Source organism: Triticum urartu, chromosome 2A (genome assembly GCF_056163025.1).
Source record: "Triticum urartu cultivar PI428250 chromosome 2A, HENAU_Tu73, whole genome shotgun sequence".
In the NCBI taxonomy this organism is placed as follows: Eukaryota; Viridiplantae; Streptophyta; class Magnoliopsida; order Poales; family Poaceae; genus Triticum; species Triticum urartu.
Window position 1 is genome coordinate 759,611,541 of NC_141874.1, and position 25,156 is coordinate 759,636,696.

A 25,156-nucleotide genomic window follows, 5' to 3' on the forward strand; every position below is an offset into this window, starting at 1 on the left:
CCACCTTTGGTCCTCGATGGAATACTTCTCTAGCGACTAAACTTTGACGAGTTGCTCCTCCACCATCTTCCGTCCCCAAAGGCCTTAGTCACCGCCACCCCTACTTGCCGCCGAAGCAACTCGCCATCGTCAATGCCCCCTCTTGTTCCTCCTCATCTAGCCTCCCTCATCCTACCTCCCATCTCCCTCTAGATCCCTCCCCTATCGTACCATTGTCCTTTTCCACGGATTTTGAAATATGTGGGTTGCCATGTCCCAATTTAGTAATGAATGCTAGAAATTAATGTTGAATGAAAATTAGTAAGGACCACATGCGTATGCGGCGTATGCTTGTGATGGTTATGCACATATGGTTACGGTTGTGATGGTTATGAACAGATGGTCATGCTTATGCTAGTGATGCTTACATATAATCCAAATGTTGATCGAATGTTGTAGTGGCACGAAAAACTCCATTGATGCAGACTACGTTAGATACAAACTACCAACCGTAATCTCGGCAAAGCATGCTTAATCAGATGCAGACTCCTAAATAAAGTCTTGGCTCAACATGTCTCAGCACATATAAGGCTACCAAACAACTGCAGTTGCATGTATTCAGCACATCCGCACTCAACATGTCTCAAAGGGTAACATCCATGCTAGGATGAGAACTGCTACCAAACACACCCTCAGTTTTTAGACTTGATGCTACTTTGGAAAGCTCATAGTATAATCCCACCAACAAAAAGAAAAACTCACCACACTTAGTTCAGTTTACACATCCCTGATCTGACAATAGAAAAAGATAGAGAGAATCGAAGTAACTCTAACTATTTGTGCATGGCTACCCACCGATGATGCAAGAGACATGTTGATGGCATCAGTACCATGGAAAAGATTGAAAAACTATCAGCTTGACTATACGCCGCCATTGTACAAGTAGCGGGCTGAGAAGTGCATCTACAGATCTGAGGTCGGCTCCGTATCCAGCACAGTCGTTCACCTCCGACGGAGTCTTGGGTGACCATGCTTCAAGACAATGAGATCAGCACGAGCAACGCGGTCCCGATGAGGGAGCTCCGGCGAGGGGTCTTGGGCCGGATCGCTGCGCTGGAGGTGTTGTCCGCCTCGGGATGTGTCGTGGGTGTCGGCGGTTCTGCTATGCTCTTTGGAAGCGTTCTCTGTGGTGCCCCGGTGTCTGGAGTACCGTTCAGAGATGCTTTCGGCGCCATCCCTTGATTTGGTGTACTGTTCGAAGATGCTTTAGGTGTTGCCCCTTCATCTGTTGTTGTACTCTCTGGATTGAGTTCATCCACTGACATCACATTGATCGTGCTCTTTGGAGACTTCTTCTTTGGAGACTTCTTCGACGGTGACGATGACGGGGAGGAAGCAGAGGGCGACAATAGTGGGGAGAGGATCGAAGGCTTAGCAGTACCCAGAGAGGGCCATGAAGACGGGGTCAAGGAAGGTGACAAAGCTACAGATGTGGATAGAGAAGGGTCCACGGTCGAATCCATGAAAGAAAACAAGGACAATGCCGCCGACGAAGACCACGGCCGTGACCGGGCTGGAGCTGCAGAGGGCGACGAAGACGGGGCCATGGATCGTTTTGAAGACGGTGACGAAGCCAATGCCAATGATTTCGGTGAGGAGGAAGGCGAAGCTGGGGAGGGTGACGGCGGTGACGAGGGGGGCGGGGAGAGGGTTGACGACGGCAGTGCGCATGTTCCAAATGAGGCGTTTGCCTGCAATTTAAACATATGTTAGTCGGTACAAGATTAAAATGTGCGCACCCACATTTGCAACGAACCTCGTACAAACATGTGGCTTAGACGTGGATGGATACCTTGCAGTAGGCGATGCTGTCGCAGCCGCACTGGAGGCGCCCGTTGGCCACGTCGGTCGCCAGGGGGGCGCCGCCGCCGCTGCTCCTCTGCACGTAGCATGCCATCAGAATCACAATTAATGACAATGCATGTGCAAAAGCCAAAAAGTAAACTAGTGTAGGTTTTTTTTTACTACCATGTAGAAGTCGACGGCGATGTAGTTGGGCCATCGCTTGGCGGAGGCGTCGTAGCAGGCCCTGAGCTTGGTGATGAGCGGCGCGGAGTTGTTGACGCAGGCCCAGCTCTGGCTGGGGTTGGTGGTGAAGAAGTTGAGCAGCACCAGCGACTGCCCCTTGGAGTCCATGGGCTTCGACTCGGCCCGCTTAGGGCATGCGCCCACCAGCAGCCCATCGCCCCCGTCTGCACGCACATTTATTTTATTTTTTCTTTACACCACAGGAAGAAATGATCCATGGCGATCCATCGAGATTCGAGAAGAAGGAGAGAGGTGACGTACATTGCGTCTCGACGACGTAGTCCCACTCGAAGGCGGCGCCGTCGGAGCCCTCGCGGCCCTGCTTGGAGGTGAAGACGAGGAGGCGGTGGTTCTGGGCGATCATGTCCTTGAGCAGCGGCCAGTCGGCGCCGTCCTTGGGCATGCTGGCCGGCGGGAAGACGTACTTGGTGAGGCCGGCGGCGGAGAGGGCCTTGCCGAGGGCGCCCGCGGCGGTGTACTCCTCGACGAAGAGCGTGACCACCTCGTCCGGGTTGGCGTTGAGGAAGCCCTCCACCTCCTTGAACACCTTGGACGCCCGTTGCTGCATGCATGCATGCATGCAGAAGTGGCACGTACGTGATTAGATTAGATTAGATTAGATGGCGGTGAGACGTTGGATGAGAGGTAGGGTAGTAGGCCGCGTGCGCACGTACGAATGCGGTGACCTCGTAGCATTTGCCGCTGAAGGAGTGGCAGAGCCAGAGGTCGTTGTTGTAGTCGTACGTGTCCAGCATCAGCCCCCTCACGCCGTTCTGCATCCATGCAGCGTCCACGTTGAGAGCAGTCGTCAATGAATCTTGAGATGAAATTCCGCACCTTTTTGTGGAATTCATTCAAAGAGAAGAATGTGTAGGTAGGTAGGTACCTTGAGCTGGTCGGCGACGGTGTCCTCCTGGTTGGGCATGGAGAGGACGGGCGAGCCGGAGGGGGTGGTGGTGCCGGCCATGGCGAAGGAGTTGTGCGTGGTGAGCCACGAGTACTTGTTGAACGGCAGCCCCGTGCCCTGCAACGCACACGCACGTTACGTACGTACGTACGTCGGAGCAGCGGAACGCCGCGGAACCTACATTTACGAACGAACCAAGGAAACGCGCGCATGGGTACGTACGTGGGTCTTGGGGTCGATGGGCGTGATCCGGGAGCACACGGCGGCACCGGCCCCGACGAGCGGGGAGCAGGAGGCGCAGCGCATCCCGTCGCCGCACGGCGACTGCGAGCCCGCCGCGCACTTGTCGCCCACCAGCGCGGACCCCGAGGCCGTCCCGGCGACGACGGCGACAATCAGGACAAGGAGGAGGCTGCTGCGGCGAGCCATGCCGACGGCGACGGCGGCCATCGTTCGCTCGCTCGCTCGCTCGCTGTGGGGCCGGCCGATGGAAAGAGAGAGAGAGAGAGAGACGGAGAGGGAGGGAGGAAAGGGAGGGGTCGTCGGGACGGACGTAGCGTCGGGCCGGCGTGGTCGGGGGACGAATTAAGAATGTGCGCGGGCGGGGCGCGCGCGGAGGCCGGGGGCACGCACGCGCGCACGGACGGGCGTGCCAGGAATAGGAGCGGCCGGCAGCTTATGTTGGTACGCGTTTGCATGCGGTTGGTTTGGTTGGCTGGCTGGTACGTCCGGTCAGGCTGGCCTCATCGTCGTGGATCTGAAGAGCGTTCAGTAATAAAATTCGTGCGCCGGCATGTGCAGGTGCAGCCGCCGCTGGGCCGCAGCGGCAGAGAGAGCGACCGGACACGAGGGCAGTTTGGTTCTAGGTCTAGCCATGCCACACTTTGCCATGCAATGTTGTCACACTTGTCTAAGGTTAGTTCTTTAAAATAAAAGCCATAAGTTGACAAGCCTAAGGAAATCTTGCCACACTTTTTGAGTGTATGTGATGTGGGACCCTGGTGTGGCTTGCCTAAAGTGCGGCTTGAACCAAACACCCATCCAAATTAATCAAACTTGTCTAACCTTAGATGTGGCAACCTTAGGCAAACTTAGTCTCAAACCAAACAGCGGCGAGTGGGCATCATGTGCGGCGGGCATGCATGCATGCTGGATTGCTGGTGGGTGGATGGGTGGCCACTGGCTGTCAGCAATGGAGGGAGGCCACTGGCCAGCTCGTCCTTTTGCGACGCGTCCTTCTCCTCTCCTCGATTTATTTTATTTAATTAGTCCACGTACTACTACTACTCCTAGTATACACACGCCAGTACAGCCAGTGAGTGAGTCACCTTTCGCTTTCAGGTCCACATCGATCGGTCATCCTTCGATCGATCGAGCTGTACGCACGTATCCAATCCAACTCCCATCTTTCTTTCTGTTCCTATACTACCTTTGTGCATGCTCCTTTTGCGTGTCTACTCCACTCACGCGTGTCATGTCTCACACTCAGAGGGAGAAGAAACACGTACACGTGATCGATCCACACCCATCCATCCATGCACCTCCTTTTGCTTGATTGCTTATATCTTTGCAAAGTAGGATGGGTATGAATAAATCTTTTCTCAAGTTTAAACACAAGTGCTAAAATAGCTTCCGCATAAGTTTTAGTTATTTTAAGTAGAGGAGCATCATCACAAGTCAAAGTTCCAACGTAATTAAAGAATTCTTAGATGGCACTTTTTCCTATAAAATTCCTTTGTCCCAAAACAAAAAGTTTTAGCATCCAGATTAGTGCAACATTCAATTTTAGAAGTTCTATCATTATTGTACGTCAGCTGAGTTTTGAACTCAAAACCTCTTGACTCCAATACCATCTAGAAGTACATGCTCTAGCCAATACAACGAAAACACCGATCCAATGAAAGAGACCAAACAGCACATTATACGTCAACAATTGCAAGGAGGTGAAAGTTTATGCATAGGTACTTGATAGATGTTGATGATGTCTCCCCGACAACAACATGAGAAATCTTTTCTGATTGCTTGTATCTGCATTGATATTTTCCTTAAAAAAAAGATGATGCAGCACAGCAAAAATAAGTATTTTCTCGGTTATGAAATCAAGGTGGGTGACTCCCCCTCATCCTGGTGTCAGCAATTGACGGAGGCCGGAGGGAGGGAGGGAGGGAGGGAGGCCACTCGCTGGCTGCGCCGGATACCCGTCGGCCAGCCGGGCGAGCTCGTCCTTTTGCCACGCATCCTTCTCCTTCTCCTCTCCTCGCTTTATTTATTCCACGTACTACATAACTATACAACTCCTATACACACGGTAGTGGTACAGCCAGTGAGGGAGCCACAGTCACCTTTCATGTCCACATCGATCGGTCATCCTTCTCAATCCACGGTGATGGCGATGTACGCACGTATCCAATCCAATCCCCTATCTTTCTTTCTGTTCCTATATACCTTTGTGCAGGGACCTTTTGCGTGTCTACTCCTCTCATCATGAGTGTCATGTCACGCAAAAGGAAGAAGAAACACGTACACGTGATCGATCCACATCCATCCATGCACCTCGTCCTAGCCTTGCTAGCTTCACCACCCGGTATGGCCCCTACACAATGAAAACCAACAACACCTTTTTATTTGTTTGCATTTTTCAGTCGCAAGAAAATACAGAATAAAAAGAAACTTATGTCGGATTTACTGTTTTATGAGTTGCTTGAAAACTGAATTGCGATTACTCGATTCTCTTCTCGGAAGAAAGAGCACACACCGATGTCGTGGCCTTACAGGCGCAGCCAAGCGAGGACCCCATCGGAGAAGGGGAGGACATGACTAGATGTAGCGTCGACGAGAAGATGCTTCACGGATGCGGGTGGGGGCCTTCTCATTTTGACTCCCTATCAAATGGGACATAGCTCGAGATAGGAACATCATGGCCGGCTGTGGAGTCACGAACTCACTGAAGGTATGACATCAGACTCTCCACGTCAACGTTGTCGAAGGAGACAAAATCACTAGTAGAAAAAGGGTCTGCTTGAACCGGGACTAAAGGCCCTTCACGTGGCCGCTGCCTGGAGGTCCACCTTTAGTCCCGGTTGGTAACACCAACCGGTACTAAAGGTAATTTTCTGATTTTTTTTTTGAAACTTTTTTTGAAACTTTTTTATTTTCAAATTTCTAATTTATTTTAACCTCTAATCTCTAATCATCCCTCTCATCACTGCTCAATTTAATCTCTAATCATCCTTCATCATTTCAAATCATCTAACTTCCCGGACGGTCACCCATCCTCTCACTTCCCCAGTCTAAGCACGCTTAACTTCCAGGTTTTATTCTTCCTCGTTTCCAAGTCTGCACTCGTTGTTTTCCTGACAATAGTAAGATGTTAATCCTATTAACCCTCAAGATTTTAGCTTGAGCATGAAGTCACACATTTCACTGTTTGAGTTTGAAACTATTGTTCTAAAAAACAATAATTATTTAGTAACACTAATATTTCTTGAATAAGTAGTTTGACTATTGTTTGACCACAGTTTGACCATAGTTTAATCAGATTTGATCAAAATTCAAAAAAACTGAAATAATTATTTAATAATACTAATATTCTTGAATAATTATTTAGTAACACTAATACTTCTTGAATAAGTAGTTTGACCATAGTTTGACCAGATTTAATGAAAATTTAAAAAAAACTAAAATTTGAGCATAACTTTTTTTCCTTTTGAAATTTGAGGATTCTACAAATTTGCAAACAGGCTGTAGGCCGTCTTCATTGGATGTAACTTTTCAAGTAGATGGTTTTTCATATAAAAAACTTTTTAATCCGAGTTCGTATGCAAAAGTTATGCCCATTTTACAAATTTCAAAGAGATTTTGTAAATAAAGTCAAAATTCATATTTGTAAATTTTCCTAACAACTAGACCACATATTACATGGGAAACTTATTTTATTTTTATTTTTTTTACATTTCCATCATTTTCTTTTGTTTTTTCTAAAACTGAAAAGGCGGTTCACGGGGGGGGGGGGGGGGGGGGAGTTTGAAAATTGGACCTTTAGTACCGGTTCGTGCCATGAACCGGTACTAATGCCTCAAAGGCCATTAGTCCCGGTTGGTGGCACCAACCGGTACTAAAGGTTAGACCTTTAGTCCCGGTTGGTGCCACCAACCGGGCCTAATGGGCATCGCACCCTTTAGTCCCGGTTCGTGGCATGAACCGGGACTAAAGGGCCCAGATGAACCGAGACTAATGCCTTAGCCGCACGAATCGGGACTAATGCACCCATTGGTCCCGGTTCTGGACTGAACCGAGACTAATGGGGTTACCCGGCCTGGACCAAAGCCCCCTTTTTCTACTAGTGAATGGATTAGCTGGTTCGGGTTGGGGCCAACGTACTAGTTTAGGGTTACCTCTTTTGCATAAATTGAACACAACTCCTTAGATTCTTGAGCAACTCTACCAGAGTTGGTATATTCGCTGCCTCAAAGAACCACTTAAATCTTTCTTTCCTTGGATTTGATGTCTATGAGTTACTTGAAAACTAAATTTGGACAGTCAAGAGAGAGCGTGCCAAGGCTGAGACCAAGGCAACGCGTCCGGCCATGGTGTCTCCACCGAGGCCGAGCAAGGATCTCGCGCGGAGAATGTGGGGGTGGGGGACGCAACTAGATGTGGCGTCGGTGGCGTAGACAAGAACCAGGTTCATGGGTGTGGGTGGGGGGCCTTTCCATTTTGAGTCCCATTTGAATGTGACGACAACCAAACTCGAGATAGGGATGCTATGGCCGACCACAGTGTCACCGGCAACTGTTCTCACAGTGACTCGCATAACGCATGGACGACACGGCTCTCCATGGCATCGTTGACGAAGGAAAGAAAAATGATTAGTTGGTTCGGGTTGGGCCATGTACTATTTAGGGTTACCTCTTTCTCATAAAACTTTTAAGGTTACCTCTCTTTTGCATAAATGAGCACGAGCCTTTGGACATTAGAGCAACTCTATTTTGGCAATATGGCCTAGAGGCAATAATAAATATTATTATTTATTTCCATATTTATAATTAATGTTTTATATTTCCCTGCTAAAATTGAAATGGTTCTTGAATATGAGATTTAGAGAAAAACACATTTGCATATGGGAAACATAAACACAAATTAGTTCTGTAGTCTTGCCTCTAAAGACTAGCTCATGTGTTGCATGATGATGTCGTTTTTCTGATCAATTGGCTTTATTAAAGTAACAAGGATGCCGACTATAATCACGCCCTTAGACCATGAGAATATCGAGTACCTTCATGCCAGACATTTGCGTTGGGGTTGTCAAACAGTGCCCGTAACAAGGTGATTATCACGACAACTTTTGGGTACATAGAAAAAGAATGTCTAGGGACTCGATAGTTCAAGACTGAGATTTTCTCATCCGACGATGGAGATATACTCTTCTGGCACACTTGGTATTATTGTATCCATCATCGTTTGTCAAGAGACAATGTGATATGATCATGGGGAAACAAGAAAAGAGAATAAACCGGGATAACTTAGTATTATGATCAAATTGTTGCTTAACAAGGATGCAAATAAAAGTTGTGGCTTGAAATTGTTGCTAGTGTTCATCACATTGCCCTTTGATGCTGCATCTTCTTCATTTTGTAGGAAGTTTCCAATGTCATCTTCATCGAGGAAGGCATTACCTTCATGTTGTTCTTGTAAGTGTCTGGTTCTCCCCTTTCTTATTGATTGTTTTGATTTTTGTCGGTGTTTGTTGTTGCTCTAGGATCAACATCATCATTCATCTATATTTTTCTCTTCTTGTGTTAGATTTAATTTTCTAACAAGTTTTGATCAACAATATATACTTGGATCTCATGATTTTTTTACATCTTACCTGCTCTATATTCATGTTCTCAAACAGGGTTGACTCCCAGGGATTAGCTTCTGCTGCTGCTTCTTCAGCTGTTGAATCATCTTGATGCATTTCTTGCCATGTCTGCAGAGTAAGTTAATTTATTCATTGTTATTCATTTACATCTTACATTTTTTTTCTTTGTATTTTTTCAGCATGTTATCCACTTACATTTGTGTCCTTTCCTGAGCTATTGTTCCTATCCGCTTGTTCCCTAGAGTCTCCCTCACTTTGCTGAAACATGTTTGTAAGGCAATTTCCTGAGTGTACCTGCAAGCATCAGGATGAATTTCTTTTCTCCTTAGTTCATTTCAGGTACTACCAAAGCACCTTAAATGATCTATGCTATTTCACTAGTAGAAAACAGGACTTTGGTCACGGGGCAGTTTTCACATTAGTCCCGGTTCAGTCAAGAACCGGGACTAACGTGAGCATTTATCCCGGTTCGTGCGGCTAAAGCATTAGTCCCGGTTCACCTGCGCCCTTTAGTCCTGGTTCGTGCCATGAACCGGGACTAAAGGCTGCGATGCCCATTAGTCCCGGTTGGTGGCACCAACCGGGGCTAAAGGTTAGACCTTTAGTACCGGTTGGTGTCACCAACCGATACTAATGGGTTTTGAGGCATTAGTACCGGTTCATGGCACGAACCGGTACTAAATGTCCCATTTTCAAACTCTCCCCCCTGGACCGTCTTTTCAGTTTTAGAAAAAACAAAAGAAAATGATGGAAATGTCAAAAAAAATAAAAAAAAATAAGTTTCCCATGTGATATGTGGTCTACTTGTTGGGAAAATTTACAAATATGAATTTCGACTTTATTTGCAAAATCTCTTTGGAATTTGTAAAATGGGCATAACTTTTGCATACGAACTCGGATTAAAAAAAATTATATGAAAAATCATCTACTCGAAAAGTTACATCCGAATTTAACTGGGGGAACCCTGTTAAACATTTTCAAAATCCTCAAAAACCTAACAGAAAAAAAGTTACGGGGCTTTTAAGATCTAGAGTGGAAAAAATCGAAAAAATTACTAGTCAAATCTGGTCAAACTGTCGTCAAACAATGGTCAAACTAATTATTCTAGAATATTAGTGTTACTAAATAATTATTTCAGTTATTTTGAATTTTTGTCAAATCTGGTCAAACTGTGGTCAAACTAATTATTCAAGAAATATTAGTGTTACTAAATAATTATTGTTTTTTAAAACAATAGTTTCAAACTCAAACAGTGAAATGTGCCACTTCATGCTCAAGCAAAATTCATGAAGGTTAATAGGATTGACATCTTACTATTGTCAGGAAAACAACAAGTGCAGACTTGGAACCGAGAGAGAATAGAACCCGGAAGTTAAGCATGCTCAGGCTGGCGGAGTGGGAGGATGGGTGACCGTTCGGGAAGTTAGATGATTTGGAATGATGAGGGGTGATTAGAGGATAAATTGAGCAGTGATGAGGGGTGGTGATTACATTACACACTAGAGGTTAAAATAATTCAGAAAGTTGAAAATAAATAAATAAATAAATTTCAAAAAAAATTCAAAAAAAAATCATAAAATTTCCTTTAGTCCCGGTTGGTGTTACCAACCGGGACTAAAGGTGGAGCTCCACGTGGCCACGCCCTTTAGTCCCGGTTCGTGTAACAACCGGGACTAAAGGGGAGAGGCATTAGTACCGACCCTTTAGTCCCGGTTCGAAAACCGGGACTAAAGGGGCCTTACCAACCGGGACAAAAGCCTCTTTTTCTACTAGTGTTTGCTTCTTTGCATTGTAGTTATTTCTTTTACCTTGTATATGATGTCAGATTGTAGAAGCGCAGTAAATGAAAATGATTTGCGCAATAGATTGTCAACTTTTTCAGACATACGTTCCCATTTTTTGTTTGTCATTTCTGGAACTCACATTTAGTATGAGATCTTCTGGTGACACTGAGAGTGGATCATCTTTAATTATTGGTCTTTGCTTGCTCTACACCTACAAATATGATTAATGTAATGTCAGTAAGCAGCAAAAATATGAAGAATATTAGGTACATTTTCTTAGCAACTGATCATTGACAGTTTTTACTTAGGTTTATACTAAGTAAAAACCTAAGTAATTGCATATTTTAGTCTACGTAATTCTTTCTGATTGTATACTGTAATTTTTAGAGTTAGGTAACTGAATTTTTTCGTTCGGAATGTATTTCCTCTAGGCCTTTGTTTATGTTTGGATTACAGTGTAGTAACTAGTAAATGCACACGTGAAACACACGTTAATATTTAGACAATATATTAATTACACATAGATATTAGGTATGTTATTATTTTTGTGTCAATCTTGTGATCAGTGTACGTACCAGGAGTGACTATTCAGCGTTCAACTGTTTTAAAGTAATTAGACATCTGCCTTGGTTTATTGGCCTCCTTTGTAATTTATGTCAAATTTTGATCAAAAATTTAAGCAAAAAAATGTTATGCATGTCAACAAAAAATATATCATTGAATTCATATTTGTACCTAGTTTTTAATAATATAATTTTTTTATAACAAGTATGAACATTTTATTAGTTAAATTTATGATCAAAATTTAACACAAATACAACAGGGAGACAAAGACTGTACAAATCAGTGGAACGACCATTTTTTACATTATGATGCGGTTGGAGATGCAATAAGAGCAACTCCAACGGGCGGACCCAAACAGACGGTGCTTTTGTCGGCTTTTTGTCCGTTTGGGTCGGCCCGGCGGATACAAACATCCGGCGCTGTGTTTGGGTCGGCGCGAGCGTCCAATGCTGGCCCGGCCCATTTCGTCGGCGTGCCAAAAAAAAGTATTGCAAGCATTTTGAAAATAAATACATGCATTTAATTAAACATCCTCCTCGTGCTCGAAGGTGAACCATCGAGCCCAGTTGGGCGAGTCGACGGCGTAGTGCTGGTCGGCGCGCCTGCTCCGACATCAGCAACGTCCGCCAGCGCCGCACCTCCTCCGCATGGGCCCTCGCCGTCCGCGGCGGCGCCGGCACTGGAATCCTCTCAGGAACCAAATGCCAGTCATGCGGCAGCGTCACGTCCGGATACGGCAGAGGCACGCGGTGCTGCCAGTGCCACTCGGCCTGGTGCAACGGCACGCTGATGCGCTACCTCTGCCGGGGAGCGCGCGCCGGCGCGGGGAGGGCGGTGAGGAAGGGGGAATGGCGGGTGGGGGCTTTGCCCTTGCGGCTACTACCGATGCCGGAGAAGAAACCCATGCTTGCCGTGGCTAGGGTTGTCGCCGGTGTGGGGGTAGGGGTGGCCAGATGGGGACTAGGGGCGAGTGGCAGTGGATGAGGATGGCCCGCCGCATGCCCGGCTTAAAAAAGATGACCGCCGTTGCTGACGCGTGGGCCCAAGGCGGGCGGTCGTCATAAATTATGTTGACCGTGGTGGTTGGACGGCCGCCAGGTGGGGACGCAGCGGACGACGAGGAGACGCGCGGCGCGTCCGCATCGACACATTCCAGGTCGACGCGTTAGACCGCCATTTTTGTCCTCACCAATCTAAACAAACGCGGGCGGACGAAATGAATCGCCATATTAAAGTTGCTCTAAGCACACTGCTGATAGATGCTGGTGCAGACGCGGGGAGCGCATTGATTTATGCTCCCAAGAGCACGACCAACCGAGGGCGGGCGACTAGACCGCTGGACCGGTGGCGCAGCTTAGCATTAATTCGGGGAACCGGGATGGGCCGGCTTTACCTCCATTCTTTTACTACTAGCTGATTTACTTCCAAGATTAATTAAAGATAGTAGTTAGTACTACTACCAGGCTAGCAGCCATGGCGCCGCTGGCTCCACTCACGCCCCACATTCCTGACCCTGCCTGCCATTTGCTCGCTCAAGGCATCTTTAATGGTTATAAGATAATTGTTGATAAACTTTATTACATAAGATTTTTGATGATGTGTCATACAATAAATAAAAGAAGAGAGGAAGGTTGTATGTACATGAACCAACATCCCTTGCACAAGCTCCAATGTAGAATGAGAGAGCACCTTATTTATTATCTCATATCTTATTGGGCAAACTAGATACAACCCATTGGAGTTGTTGTATGTTAAGGTATTGGTTGATGACATGGCATATTTTACTAACAAACTAAGGCTGGTCACAGTGGGAAGTAACTTAGATTAGTGTTATATGCATGACACTAGTCTAAGTTACTACCCTCATAATGCAAAGTATCTTAATAGTAGTGTCATAGTTTGTTTCATTTATTGTCTTATAGACTCATTTTACATCGGGAAGCGCTATGTTACAGTAACATATTATGTTACTCCAAGCACCTCTTTCCTCATTAAATACTTGCCACATAAGCAAAATTGTCTTGAGATGGGTTAAGTTACTATCTAAGTTACCCCACTATTGAAGATGCCCTCACTCACATTTCCTCGCTTCACTCGTAGTGCTACCATTACCAAAGTACTCCTTTGGGTTCAGCACCTGTTCCTCCTTAATTTCTGTGAGATGAACCCTGTAGTCCTGGCACAAGTTCAGTTAGTTAAGGCGTGAGCTACCACCTATGAACCCTGCAGTACCAGCACAGTTTCAATTCAGTACTACTCATATTTCCCCGGACGTAGAGTTTTTGCCCTCGAGCTCAATACACTTAGTGAACGGTAAAATCGCAAAACATAGTTAAAAATTCAAAAGACTTTGATTTTTCCGGCAGCAAACATTGGTGAATGTTCTACAGATATACACACTTTTTGTGAAGAAAAACCATCCCTAATGCCCTGAAAAATGATGCTCTAAAAAGGTGAATTTCAAGAGCATTTTGGAATGCTGATTTTGTTAAAATAATTTCAGACATCCACGGACGTGATTTCATCACAGAAATCTGCATGAGGAATAAAATTAAGCAATGTTTGCAAAAGGAATCAAGATTATTTGAATTTGTTTTCTATAGCTTGATTTTATTGTTCATAGCTGAAAATTTGAGCTCAGGATTAGTAGGACACTTTTTTGCATTTCGCTCCTCTCTTTGTGTTTCCCCTCGTTCGGACAGAAGCACGTAGGGCTGCAAACAAGTCAAGTTCAAATGGTTAGATTAGGCTTAGCTTGTTTTTCGAGCGAGCTCAAATTACGTGGAGTTCAAGGTGGCTCGTATTCGGCTTTTAACAATCGTGAAACGATCTTGAGATAATTCGAGCTAAATAAGCCGATAAGAAAAAGTCTATAATATAAGTTTCTTAAAATGTATGATTTGAGATGGTTTTTATCAACTAGATACTTCCTCTGTTTCTAAATATAAGACTTTTTAGAGATTCTAATGTCGACTAGGTACGAAGCAAAATGAGCGAATCTACGCTCTAAAATATGTTTATATACATCAGTATGTAGTCCTATTGAAATATCTAGAAAGACTTATATTTAGAAACAGAGAAAGTAGATCACAACAAAAACATAAGAAAACACTGCAATATCAAACCTAGACCATGGCAATATCAAACTTCTTCAAAGTACTATGGCTGATTTATACAGGTCATTGAACTTTCACGTAATGCCATATGATGTTTTAGTACAGGGCCTGACCACGTTTGACCCTGTACTAATTGAATTTTCATCGTCCTTGTTTCGCATGAATTAATTAAATTTCTCATCCATAAGATGTTTGAAGCAGTAGCGGAGCCACCACACGGATACCCCGAGCAGCTGCTCGGACTATGCATGTGGTTTGTTCCTGAAATAATAGTATGCATGAGGAAATTAGTGAAGCTTTTCCACGGGCAAACATCCGACGGTAGGAGCCTTCGCATGTTGCTTGAGCTATATTGAACTGCTTCGCCATCGGTCTGGAGTTTGGTCCTGCAACACTAATGACCCGTTGGTGCAACATAGACAAGCAACGAAAGGATGAGGAAGAGGAGGATCAAGAAAGGGGGGGGGGGGGGTGGGGGGCTTACCACTGGCAAGGCGACGACGACATCAACAACGTGGTCACCGGCGCCCCCCCCCCCCCTCCCACACACACACACACAGAGTACCTTGGCACTGACGGGTGATGCCCGACGACCAAACGACCCCTCCCCACATACTCTAATAGTGCTTCATCAAACCGGTCACTACGAGAATGGAGGTGGTTGTGCCTTGGGAAGAAGGGGCGACCAAAGGGCTCACATTCTAAATAGTGAGCACCATATGGGTTCTGTTTGAATTTTGGAGCCATGTAAAAAATGACCATCATTTTGACATGAGCTACTCCCTCCTTCCATCTATATAGGGTCTAATGCGTTTTTTTGAGGCTAACTTTGACCAAATATTAGAGCAATAATATATGACATGCAACTTACACAAAGCACATTGTTAAATTCGTATGTGAAAAGAGCTTTCAATGATATAATTTTCACATTATGCATGTCATGTAGTATTAATTTTATTAATAGTCAAAAGCGGTCTTGAACAATGTATTAGACCCTATATAGATGGAAGGAGCGAGTAGTAATAAACATGTTTCCTCTTGATTGAAGGACCATATCTGAAACATTTTTTCGTACCACCTGAGCCGGACAGCAGTGGGCAGCAAGCGTGGAGGACCGACCCCAAACCCCAGCCCCCGGGGCGAGTGAGGGCTTTTTGGTCACGGGCCAAAACCCAAGAAAAATCATTGTCGCACTCCCTGCTCTCTCTCACTCAGCTGCCGCCCCCGGCCAAAATCCCAAGTCTTCCTCCGCACTCCACTCCCCCACTCCCGCAAAATGCGCCGCCGCCCCGCCGCCGCCGCCGCCGCCTTCGCCCCGCCGGCACTCCTGCTGCTGGCGTTCTCCGCCCCGTACTGGTTCTCCCCCAGCCCCGCTGCGGTCGCCGTCGGAGGTCAGTCCGCTCATTCGCCCACTTCATTCCCCTCCCCCCAGCTGCTCCTAGCTCGTCCGCGGCCGCTGCTCCTGGAGTGATCCCTCCACGGCGGTGCCGGTTTCCTGGTGCCCGAGGGATCAAAACGCGGCGTTTATTCTAGCCAGTAGGAGCTCGAATGTGATCCACCGCGCTTCGCCGTGGCCCGTGATTCGATTAGCTAGCGCCGCCGCCCGATTCGATCCCCCCCCAAACCACTTCTTGCAAGCTCCGGCCTCCGCCGTACGCGCCGTGCACGGATGAATCCACCGCCTATGCATTTCCATTGTACCAGAGAACCGCACATTCCACCTCGTATGGCCGGCTCAACGCGACCAATGATTTGGGGGCATTCGTCCAGTACCGTTCGCCAGTACATTTTCCGTAGCTCGTCGCATGGCCGATTCAGTTCAGTACGAGCAGTAATCTGGGGGCATTTTATCAGTACATTTGTTACTAACGAGGATCTTCACTGTCCCCAGGATGCCCGCTGGATTTCAGCTGGGCCAACTTCACCACGGCGGCGGCGGCGTGCTCCGACGGGGCGCAGCGGGCGGCCTGCTGCCGCTACATCAACGCCTTCGTGGCCACCTCCATCGCGCGCTACGCCAACGCCACGGGCCGCCTGGGGGTGCCGCCGGCCTTCTCCGAGATGTGCCTCAGCGCCGTGTCCGACACCTTCAGGCTGCGGGGCATCGCCACCGACGCCGCCGTCTTCTGCGGCCTCGGCCCCAAGATCAGGGTCGACTACCAGTGCGCCGGCCGCAACACCGTGCTGGAGATGATGCAGTCCCCCAGCTTCAACGACGTCATCGGCAGCTGCAGGGGGCCCCTCTCCCTCGACATCACCTGCAAGACATGCCTCAACTACGGCATCGTGTACCTCCGCCGGCTCATCGGGTCCGACGACAACGTCGCGCTCAGCGTGTGCCGCAGCGCGGTGTTCGTCACGCTCGCGACGCAGCACGGGGTGCTCTCCTACGACGATATCCTCACCTGCTTCTTCGGTGTTCAGGGGATCACCACCTTTCCAGGTATTTCAGCAGTTGCTGCACTAAGTTACTACTGTTTGTTAACATTTTGACATTTTGAGTGGTGACCGGCCGGTTCTGAAACTCTGTATCTAATGTTTGAGAGTGTACCAGGAACGGTGTCTGTCACGTCGACTCCAGCTTCTACTCCGAATGTCACCGTACCCAGTGATTCTTCAGCTCCAAAGACCAAAAGTGTTCCACTGCCACAGAAGCACCAGAAGCCTTACCACATTTCGGTGGTTCCGGGAATAGGGATAGGGGTCATATTGCTTGCCATTCTTCTTCAGATCGTCTTAGTGGTGCTCATTCGTCGCAAGAACAAGGAGCTGAGGGATGCTGAGCTGTCTGCTCAGAGTCCAGACAATGCATTTCACCAGGGTCAGTCCTGGAGATGCGCAGAAGGTCAGTGCATATGATTCCATTATAGATATAACACTGTAGTACACATGAAAGTAGATTCTTTAGGACACTTGGTATGACAATTTTGTGTCGATTTGTTCATTTTGTGGCTAATCATGTATGGTGTCTGTCTGAAAACTACTATCTACGTTCTTATCTTCTGTTGTCATGTTGATCTTGCCATGGGACTCAAAAGTTCTGCATAATAACAACTCATTAATGCATCCTTGCCGCAAGTTTGTTGTGAGAAAAACATAAATGCTAAAATGAGCAGTCTCTTATTTTATACTTTAGTGCATTGGGCATTGGTGGCCTTTGCATGGGCATGAATATGACAGGAAAACTGGTACAGATAATCCTACCATTCTTCTATGTTTGATCGAAACCACTCTGTTTACCCTGTTCTTCAGGTCAGTCGCCAATGTTTCAGAGGTATAGCTACAAAGAAACAACGAAAGCGACAAACAATTTCAGCACAATTATTGGAAAGGGGGGCTTTGGAACAGTCTACAAGGCTCAGTTTAGTGATGGCTCTATAGCTGCGGTCAAAAGGATGGACAAGGTTTCAAGGCAAGCAGAAGAAGAGTTCTGCCGGGAAATGGAGCTCCTGGCTAGGTTGCATCATCGCCATCTTGTGAACCTAAAGGGCTTCTGTGTTGAAAGAAAAGAAAGGTAATGGCTCTATATTTGCATTGTAATTTGCTATACTTCACACATAGTGGTTAACCTCTAATCTTATATTTTTATTTTTTAGGTTTCTTGTCTACGAGTACATGGAAAATGGAAGCCTAAAGGATCACCTGCACTGTAAGATTCTGCCTATTTCAAATATTCTCTACATATAATAAAATCATCTCTCCTTAATGTATATCTTGAGTTGGTGTTAAGTGCTCCCATATGAATTCCTGCAGCATCTGGAACAAAGGCATTAAGCTGGCAGACAAGGCTACAGATTGCAATGGATGTGGCCAATGCTCTGGTAGGTTCACTGCAGTAAATAATTCTGGTTCATTTACCATATGAAGTTCTTGTTCTCTTTTATGTTAAGCCAAAATATGGGAAAATCATCATCAGCATGCATGCATCAAAATTGCAAACACTGCAGGTTCCTTTCCCATAGCAGCCATATTATGTGATATTTAAGCTCAAAACACCGTTCTTCAGTTTTCTCAGTGTAGGTTCCTTGCATCTGTTAATATCTGTAAATGGACCTATTAAAAGCTGCATAATATATGGATGAAAAGTATCATGCTGGAATGCTAGGAATTACTTCCTCCGTTCCTAAATATTTGTCTTTCTAGACATTTCAAACAGACTACCACATACGGATGTATGTAGACATATTTTAGAGTATAGATTCATTCATTTTGCTCCGTATATAGTCACTTGTTGAAATATCTAGAAAGACAAATATTTAGGAACAGAGGGAGTAGGATACAGATAGGGGAGTTTCTCATTATAACAAAACAATCAATTATTCCAACATGCCCGAGTGCAGCAACTGTAGCTGACACCCTTCTTCCACCTTGTCTCCTCAGAGCAACCACCCTCAGATCTAGGCCAGCCTTTACAAATGCCTTTTATTTACTCAGACACACCTATCAATTTGCATGTAGAGATGGCCTGATAGCATCCAGTATCTTATTTACGACATGATAGCATTTTGCCCCCTCCAAGAGAGATAGATGGTCCCTGTCTGTATCGCTCGAACTATTATCGCGTAGAACAGCACAGTATTTTGGCCCCCGGTTTATTTTCAAGGCGTGCCACTGAACAGTAGCATTCAAGAATCAGGATCAACGAACGGTTGTTGGCATGTGGAAATTATTGGTACATCGATAGGGGATAGGCATTTGTACAGGTATGAGAATGCCCATGCCTGTGGTCCAGCTATGTATTGGAGTATTTGACACTGTTGACCTGATTTTGGCCCATTTGGCCTAACATTTCCATAAATATCGTTTTGCACTTTCTGTCTTTGAGTCATTGAGAGATGGCAAGTTGACTAGTGATACATGTCCAAATGTATTTAGCCCAGCAAACAAAAAAATTCTGAGGCTTTGGTTTGGTACCACCAGCCACCAGGGCCCACCATGTTACCATGGGGCTTTGGCAGTGCTTGCCTACTGTTTTCTCACTTTCTGGGTGGGGATGGAAGACACTGTTGATAAGCTTGTTTGCTAGCCAGTAATATTGTGTTGTGCTATTTGCATCCTGGATTTGAATTCAGGATTAAATTTTTATGGCCACCTTCAGTCAGCTCAGCTAACATTTCACAACTTCTGTAGATAACTTCCTTTGATCAAGATGTGTTCTTGTTCTTGCATTCCAGTATCTCCATTTCTTTTGAGATAGTGAATGCTGATCTGTGCTTGTTCTTTTCTTTTGAGATTATATATAAGATGCGTCCTTGTTCTTGCAGGAGTACCTCCATTTCTTCTGTAACCCTCCACTCTGCCACAGAGACATCAAGTCGAGCAACATTCTCTTAGACGAAAACTTTGTTGCCAAGGTTCGCTCGTGTGACATGCTGACAACCTCTAGCTCTGTAGTATTTAGGTTGTGATTTGTGCTGAAAATTTCCTCCTCGATCTTGTATATTTAGGTTGCTGATTTCGGCCTTGCGCATGCATCGAGAACCGGTGCTATCAGCTTTGAAGCTGTCAACACAGATATACGCGGAACTCCAGGTGTGAATTTTGCAGTAGCAACCAGCTAACGAAACTATTTCTAGCAGGTTACCTTAATATTCAGTAAATCATACACCATTGTTGTTCAATGAATGAACTGCAGGGTACATGGACCCGGAGTACGTGGTGACTCAGGAGCTGACGGAGAAGAGCGACATCTACAGCTACGGCGTGGTGCTGCTGGAGCTGGTCACCGGGCGGCGGGCGATCCAGGACAAGAAGAACCTGGTGGAGTGGGCGCAGGAGTACATGTCGCCGTCCGGGGAGATCCCGCCGGAGCTGGTGGACCCGACGATCTGCGACACGGTGGACATGGACCAGCTGCACCTGGCGGTCGGCATCGTCCAGTGGTGCACGCAGCGGGAGGGGCGCCAGCGGCCGTCCATCAGGCAGGTGCTGCGCATGTTCTCCGAGCGTCTGGACCCCGGCAACGGCAGCTTCGGCGAGGGCATGGACGACGCCGACGGCGGCTTCTACCCGGGCCGGAGCAGCAGGGGCGGCGGCGCCGGCGTCCACCGCAACGAGCTCGTCCCCTGCGGCGGCGACATGCGATCCCTGCATTCATCGTCGAGCACAACAAGGTCCTACTGCAGCCGCAGCATGCTGCTCGAGGGTGGCCAGGCTCACTCTCCCCCTGAAACCTTCTGAATGACCAGTCTCTGTTTCTGAAGAGGAAATTTTTGCTCCTCCGCACGATAAAACTCCGATTTGCGTGGTCGATTGGCGAGGCGACGCCGGAGCTCGCAGCCTGAGGTGTTATCGGTTAGATGATCTGGTGCTGCAGATCGGTGTCCTGGACGCATGGTGGTTCATACAAAGAAGGATACATTCTTTAATTATTATGGAAGTGCTGTGTTGTGCATGCATGATGCAGTTTTGTTTTCCTGTGAGCGTGTTGGCATACAACATAACCTGAAAATTCAGATATAAATACTCCACACAACATAATCATTTCTTTCAATATAGCACACAACGTAACTTGGAAACTTGTAGTCGACGCACAAATAGTTGGAATGGGATGCACAAATACTTGAACAAAAACAAACACCGGCAAAACAGAAATAGATAGAGGTAAAATAACAGGGCAAAGAACATCGTAGTCCATAACATTCAGGCCAGAGCACCATCAAACATATACCGTAGTAACATAAATCGGTCCTAACAATGGCTGACCAAGCAAGGGTAATCTCCACCTGAGAGCCACCGAGGTCGCAAGTGTGTCGACTTATGTTGCAAAGCCTGGGCCTGATCTTGACATGAGCTTGCGCCGCAATGCCGCCCGACTCCGAGTAGGCTTCGAGGACAACCTTCAGGCTCTCTTTGTATTGTTGGGAGTTCTCCTTCCGCACTTGAACAGAAACAAAGCGCCTTGACAGATGGAGGAAACCATATTTGCCCATTGGCATTTCCCCGCAATCGCAATGACGAGAATCGAGCAGCACGATGTCAGGGGGGTCGATAACCTCCTCGACGGTGCCTTGAGGATCCGTGACCACAACTTCGTGAATTGGCGAGGAGCAGACAACCCGGCCTCCGTGTTCGAAAGGGCATGGGCCGGCTCCGACGACGCGGACGCTCACGAAGGTGGCCTGGACTGAACCGGAAAGTTCCTCCACGCTTAACTCCACCGTGCAAAGGCAATTTTCAAAGGTGAGAATTTCTAAACCATCGGCACCGGTACTGCCGATGTAATGCTCTCTATGGTTCATCAATGGTCTGTCTTCACACTCTGTCACACCCTTAAGTTTTAATTGGACCTCAAAGTCAACGGGGCTCAGAGCCATAATCGCCCGAGACGGGCCAGTCAAGCGCAAAAAGGGATCCTGCAAGCAACAACAACAACGTCATCAGTACACATCCTTAAACGCAAACACTAAACCGATCAACAAAGACACACGCAACAATGAGGGAAACAAAGAGACTGAAAACATAATACAACGGGCACATACATCTGCGGTGAGCTTTTGGGAATTGTGCCTTGGCCGATCAAAGATGATGTTGCGCTTGCGGTCCGAGTTGTCTCGCGCGGCGACCACGCCATACACATGGAGCGGCCAACGCAGGCCGCACATGATCTCGGTGATCTTGAAAGAGTAGACCTGCAGGCTGACCCTGTCCGTCTCGGCATTGTAGGGTAGGGGCAGTCCGGGCGTCCAATGCGTGAAGTGCATGGGGCTCAATGTAGCTGCATTCACAATGATCCAAATCAGTCAATCCAGTTAAAGCGGTGAGCGTTTGCGTTTGTATCGTGTTTCTCAAAAACAAAATCCAATTAAACCGTTGATTGCATATACTATGCATTAGAGCAAAAATAGCTAAATGCATATTATGGTGTTTAGCAGCGTCGACTTACTCTGCTGCGTGAAGGTGACGCGGCGGGACATGAACTCGGTGCCTTCGCGGTAGCTGTCGAAGAACTCCTCTTCCTTCTTCATCATCTTCCTCGCCTTCTCTTCCTCGTCCAGACCCTCGTACGACTCCGGCTTAGCTTGCTCCTCCTCGTACCACTCCTTGAAAGGGAAAAGCCGCGATCTGAGCTTGTACATGCGGCGGCGCAGATCCTTGAACTGCTCTAACAGGGAGGGGATTATCGGCGCCGCCGCCGACTTCTCATCGTGGTCGTCTTCTCCCACCATCGTCCCCCGGAGCGGGGCGGCCGGCTTGATGTCCAGCCTCAGGTAATCCAGCATCGACGACAAATGCTTGCAGAGCCTCCTGATCTGCCGCTTGGAGATGGATTCGCCCGTCTCGTCCTCCTCCTCTTCCCCCGGGCCGCCGAAAATATCGTCGGCGTCGGCGTCGGCGTCCCAGTCATCAAAACTATCGGCGTCCTCCTCCTCCGTAGCCGGAGCCGGAGTCGTCCTGTCCACGATCTGCTGCTCGGAGGTCGTGGGGTGCGGTTTGCCTCCGTCCATCTCGTGCTCTTGCTGCTCGGAGATGGAGCTCGAGTTGGCCCCGTCCATGTCTTGTCTCGCCCCTCCTCCTGATCGAGTCTTGTTGCTCCGTAGTCTTCTTGTCTGCGGCTCAGTACATGTACGGGTTGGTGTAGGATTCAAACTAATCACTTTCCGACGAAGGCGATGACCGACGATGACGATCCCGGCGAAGTTGTTTACGCCGAGATGCACCGTATAGCACACAAAGCTGGTTTCCCAAACGCGCGTACAAAGCTAGCTCAAACGGCCTGATGGATCAACAATACTTGTACTAGTATTTGGCCAAGCTAGCTAGCCACCACCGACTCGATTGATTTTAGCCGATAGAACATATGCACGCACGGGAGACTTGGCTGGATTGCCAAAGGCTCGTATCGAGCCTCTACTTACTTTATTGCTTCACGATGTGTTAGATTACACTTTACAGGGCCCCTACATGTATAGCATGACCGGATCGGTTAGGACTACTGATCCTAGTTGGATTAGGAATCCTACAAGACCACGTACACCTGCCGTCTACTAATTCTGCCGTGTGCTAATTCATGTTTAAGTCTAACAATCACCGAATCCGAATAGGACTACTACTAGTTGGTTTTAGAGCATCTCTCCAACAGACGCCCAATGCGCAGCACGCTAAAAACGTATTTGCAGCGCGCTAATCGTTTGTTTTGGCGCGCCGAGGAGCGCTGATTCCAGCAACCGCTGCAAATTTTAGCGTGCGCGAGTAGCTTCAGCAAATGTGCTAAAAACCAGCGCGTGCGAGCAGCCGGCGCTTGCCATATGATGCATTTTCGGCACGAGATGATATTTCAAACATCAAACAAAGACATGGCATAAATTTAAATCACCCAAACAAGTTCCCCTAAAAAAACAACTTCATGACATAAAAGTTCATACCCACAAGTTCAAATTCATGCCCACAACATCATCCAACCAAGTTCAAAATTCGAACCAAGTTCATGACACAAAAGTTCACACCAACGAATGGCCCATCAACAATCAAGCCTCGTCCTCGTCTTCATCATTATCTTCCTCCGATTCATCATAATCCTCCGAAAACGATTCTTTCTCCTCCTCTTCATTGTCGCGCGCCGCATCATCATGTGAAGCTCGGAAGGTGTTGGCAAGATCTTCAACGGCATCATGCAAAGGTGTATGACACACACCGAAAGACATTCCGCCCATACCGCCCGGAGGTGCTCCCATGCCTCCTATGAGAGACGCAAAACTCATGCCTCCCATGCCGCCCGGAGGTGCTCCCATGCCTCCTATGAGAGACGCAAAACTCATGCCTCCCATGCCGCCCGGAGGTGCTCCCATGCCTCCTATGAGAGACGCAAAACTCATGCCTCCCATGCCGCCTGGAGGTGCTCCGAAGCCACCCATGCCTCTCATGGTCTCCATGGTAGCTCCAAAGCCACCCATGGTACCCATGCCACCCATGGTAGCTCCGAAGCCACCGATGCCTCCCATGCCGCCAATGCCACCGCCTCCCATGTCGCCCATGCCACCGCCACCCATGCTGCACATGCCACCGCGAATCATGGCTCTTTTTTGGATCAAGACTTCTTCACGGACAAGAATGACGTACTTATTTTGCGCCTCATTGAGGGTAGATGTGTCCATGAAGAACAAGTACTTCTCCCATTCCAACAACCTAGCTCACTCCTCCATGGCCACCTTTCTCTCCTCCAATGCCACCTTCCTCTCCTCGACCGCCACCCTCCTCTCCTCGGCCGCCAACCTCCTCTCTTCGGTCGCGGCATTTTGGTTCCTTGCCATCTTCCTCACCTCGTTCGCTTCCTTTCTTGCCTTCACAATAGCTTCCATAGCATTTTTTAGCTCATCATTTCCTTTCCTTCTTTTCTTTTCTTTTGCGTCTTTCTTGCACCCATCCGGTCGTTTTGGCTTCGAGTATGAAACCGAGTTTGGTGTAGGGCTTCTCTTGCCGTCATCACTTGATGCCTCCTCATCATCACCATCCAAATCAATAGTTCACCTGCGTTTGTTGCTCTCATCAACATCATCGATATCACCACGCTTCTTCCATTTCTCATCATCCTTCAATGCTTCATAGCAATGAGGCAAGGTAAATGGTCTCCCTTTCTTGATCTTCCCCTTCTTGCTCTTCTTCTCCTCTCCTTTGAACAAGTTTTGTGCAATATTGAACTACATAAAAACAAAACAAGTTAGCACTACAAACACCAGGAACAAGCATGATGAACATGGATGAAATGGCACTTACCCTATCTGTATCATTAGTGCCACTTGGGTTCAACTTGTTAACCGCCTTTTGTGGGCCCGCCCACTTTAGACAATCTCGGTTGATTGTCGACCACTGGAAGCGAAGAGATCGTTCCGAGCGGTCAACTCCACTCTTGTTGTGT

The 25,156-nt window shown here is 47.3% G+C and overlaps 3 protein-coding genes across 3 annotated transcripts; 1 reads left to right on the top strand and 2 right to left on the bottom strand.

The window, feature by feature from the left end:
* Nucleotides 1-571: 571 nt before the first annotated feature.
* On the bottom strand, nt 572-3,552 carry LOC147987932 (PI-PLC X domain-containing protein At5g67130-like). Its single transcript, XM_087545518.1, has 7 exons — nt 3,197-3,552; nt 2,954-3,091; nt 2,742-2,840; nt 2,329-2,629; nt 2,008-2,231; nt 1,832-1,918; nt 572-1,730 (listed from the first exon to the last, which is right to left on the bottom strand). Exons 1-7 carry the CDS (start codon nt 3,422-3,424, stop codon nt 1,014-1,016), a joined length of 1,794 nt encoding a protein of 597 aa, XP_087401644.1. The 5' UTR covers nt 3,425-3,552; the 3' UTR covers nt 572-1,013.
* Nucleotides 3,553-15,447: 11,895 nt separating this feature from the next.
* LOC147987933 (Protein kinase superfamily protein) lies at nt 15,448-20,698 on the top strand. The gene is made up of 9 exons (XM_087545519.1): nt 15,448-15,692; nt 16,193-16,744; nt 16,856-17,146; nt 17,554-17,815; nt 17,898-17,950; nt 18,055-18,122; nt 19,566-19,655; nt 19,749-19,833; nt 19,937-20,698. The coding sequence occupies exons 1-9, from the start codon at nt 15,578-15,580 to the stop codon at nt 20,479-20,481; spliced, it is 2,061 nt and encodes a 686-aa protein (XP_087401645.1). The 5' UTR covers nt 15,448-15,577; the 3' UTR covers nt 20,482-20,698.
* Nucleotides 20,597-24,290, bottom strand: LOC125538533 (uncharacterized). The gene is made up of 6 exons (XM_087542551.1): nt 23,775-24,290; nt 22,187-22,850; nt 21,783-22,018; nt 20,972-21,656; nt 20,738-20,745; nt 20,597-20,626 (listed from the first exon to the last, which is right to left on the bottom strand). Exons 1-6 carry the CDS (start codon nt 24,288-24,290, stop codon nt 20,597-20,599), a joined length of 2,139 nt encoding a protein of 712 aa, XP_087398677.1.
* Between the last annotated feature and the right edge of the window lie 866 nt (nt 24,291-25,156).

Excerpts from the sequence above, each read along its gene's own strand:
- LOC125538533 (XM_087542551.1), bottom strand. The coding sequence starts at position 24,290 with ATGGGTGGCGGTGGCATGGGCGACATGGGAGGCGGTGGCATTGGCGGC. Across the intron at positions 22,851-23,774 it reads ATGATGAAGACGAGGACGAG|ACAAGAAGACTACGGAGCAA; the intron begins GCTTGATTGTTG and ends ACTGAGCCGCAG. Across the intron at positions 22,019-22,186 it reads CGTCACCTTCACGCAGCAGA|CTACATTGAGCCCCATGCAC; the intron begins GTAAGTCGACGC and ends TTGTGAATGCAG.
- LOC147987933 (XM_087545519.1), top strand. The coding sequence starts at position 15,578 with ATGCGCCGCCGCCCCGCCGCCGCCGCCGCCGCCTTCGCCCCGCCGGCA. Across the intron at positions 18,123-19,565 it reads TGGATGTGGCCAATGCTCTG|GAGTACCTCCATTTCTTCTG; the intron begins GTAGGTTCACTG and ends TTGTTCTTGCAG. Across the intron at positions 19,834-19,936 it reads AGATATACGCGGAACTCCAG|GGTACATGGACCCGGAGTAC; the intron begins GTGTGAATTTTG and ends AATGAACTGCAG.
- LOC147987932 (XM_087545518.1), bottom strand. The coding sequence starts at position 3,424 with ATGGCCGCCGTCGCCGTCGGCATGGCTCGCCGCAGCAGCCTCCTCCTT. Across the intron at positions 3,092-3,196 it reads CCATCGACCCCAAGACCCAC|GGCACGGGGCTGCCGTTCAA; the intron begins GTACGTACCCAT and ends TGTGCGTTGCAG. Across the intron at positions 1,731-1,831 it reads ACAGCATCGCCTACTGCAAG|GCAAACGCCTCATTTGGAAC; the intron begins GTATCCATCCAC and ends TTTAAATTGCAG.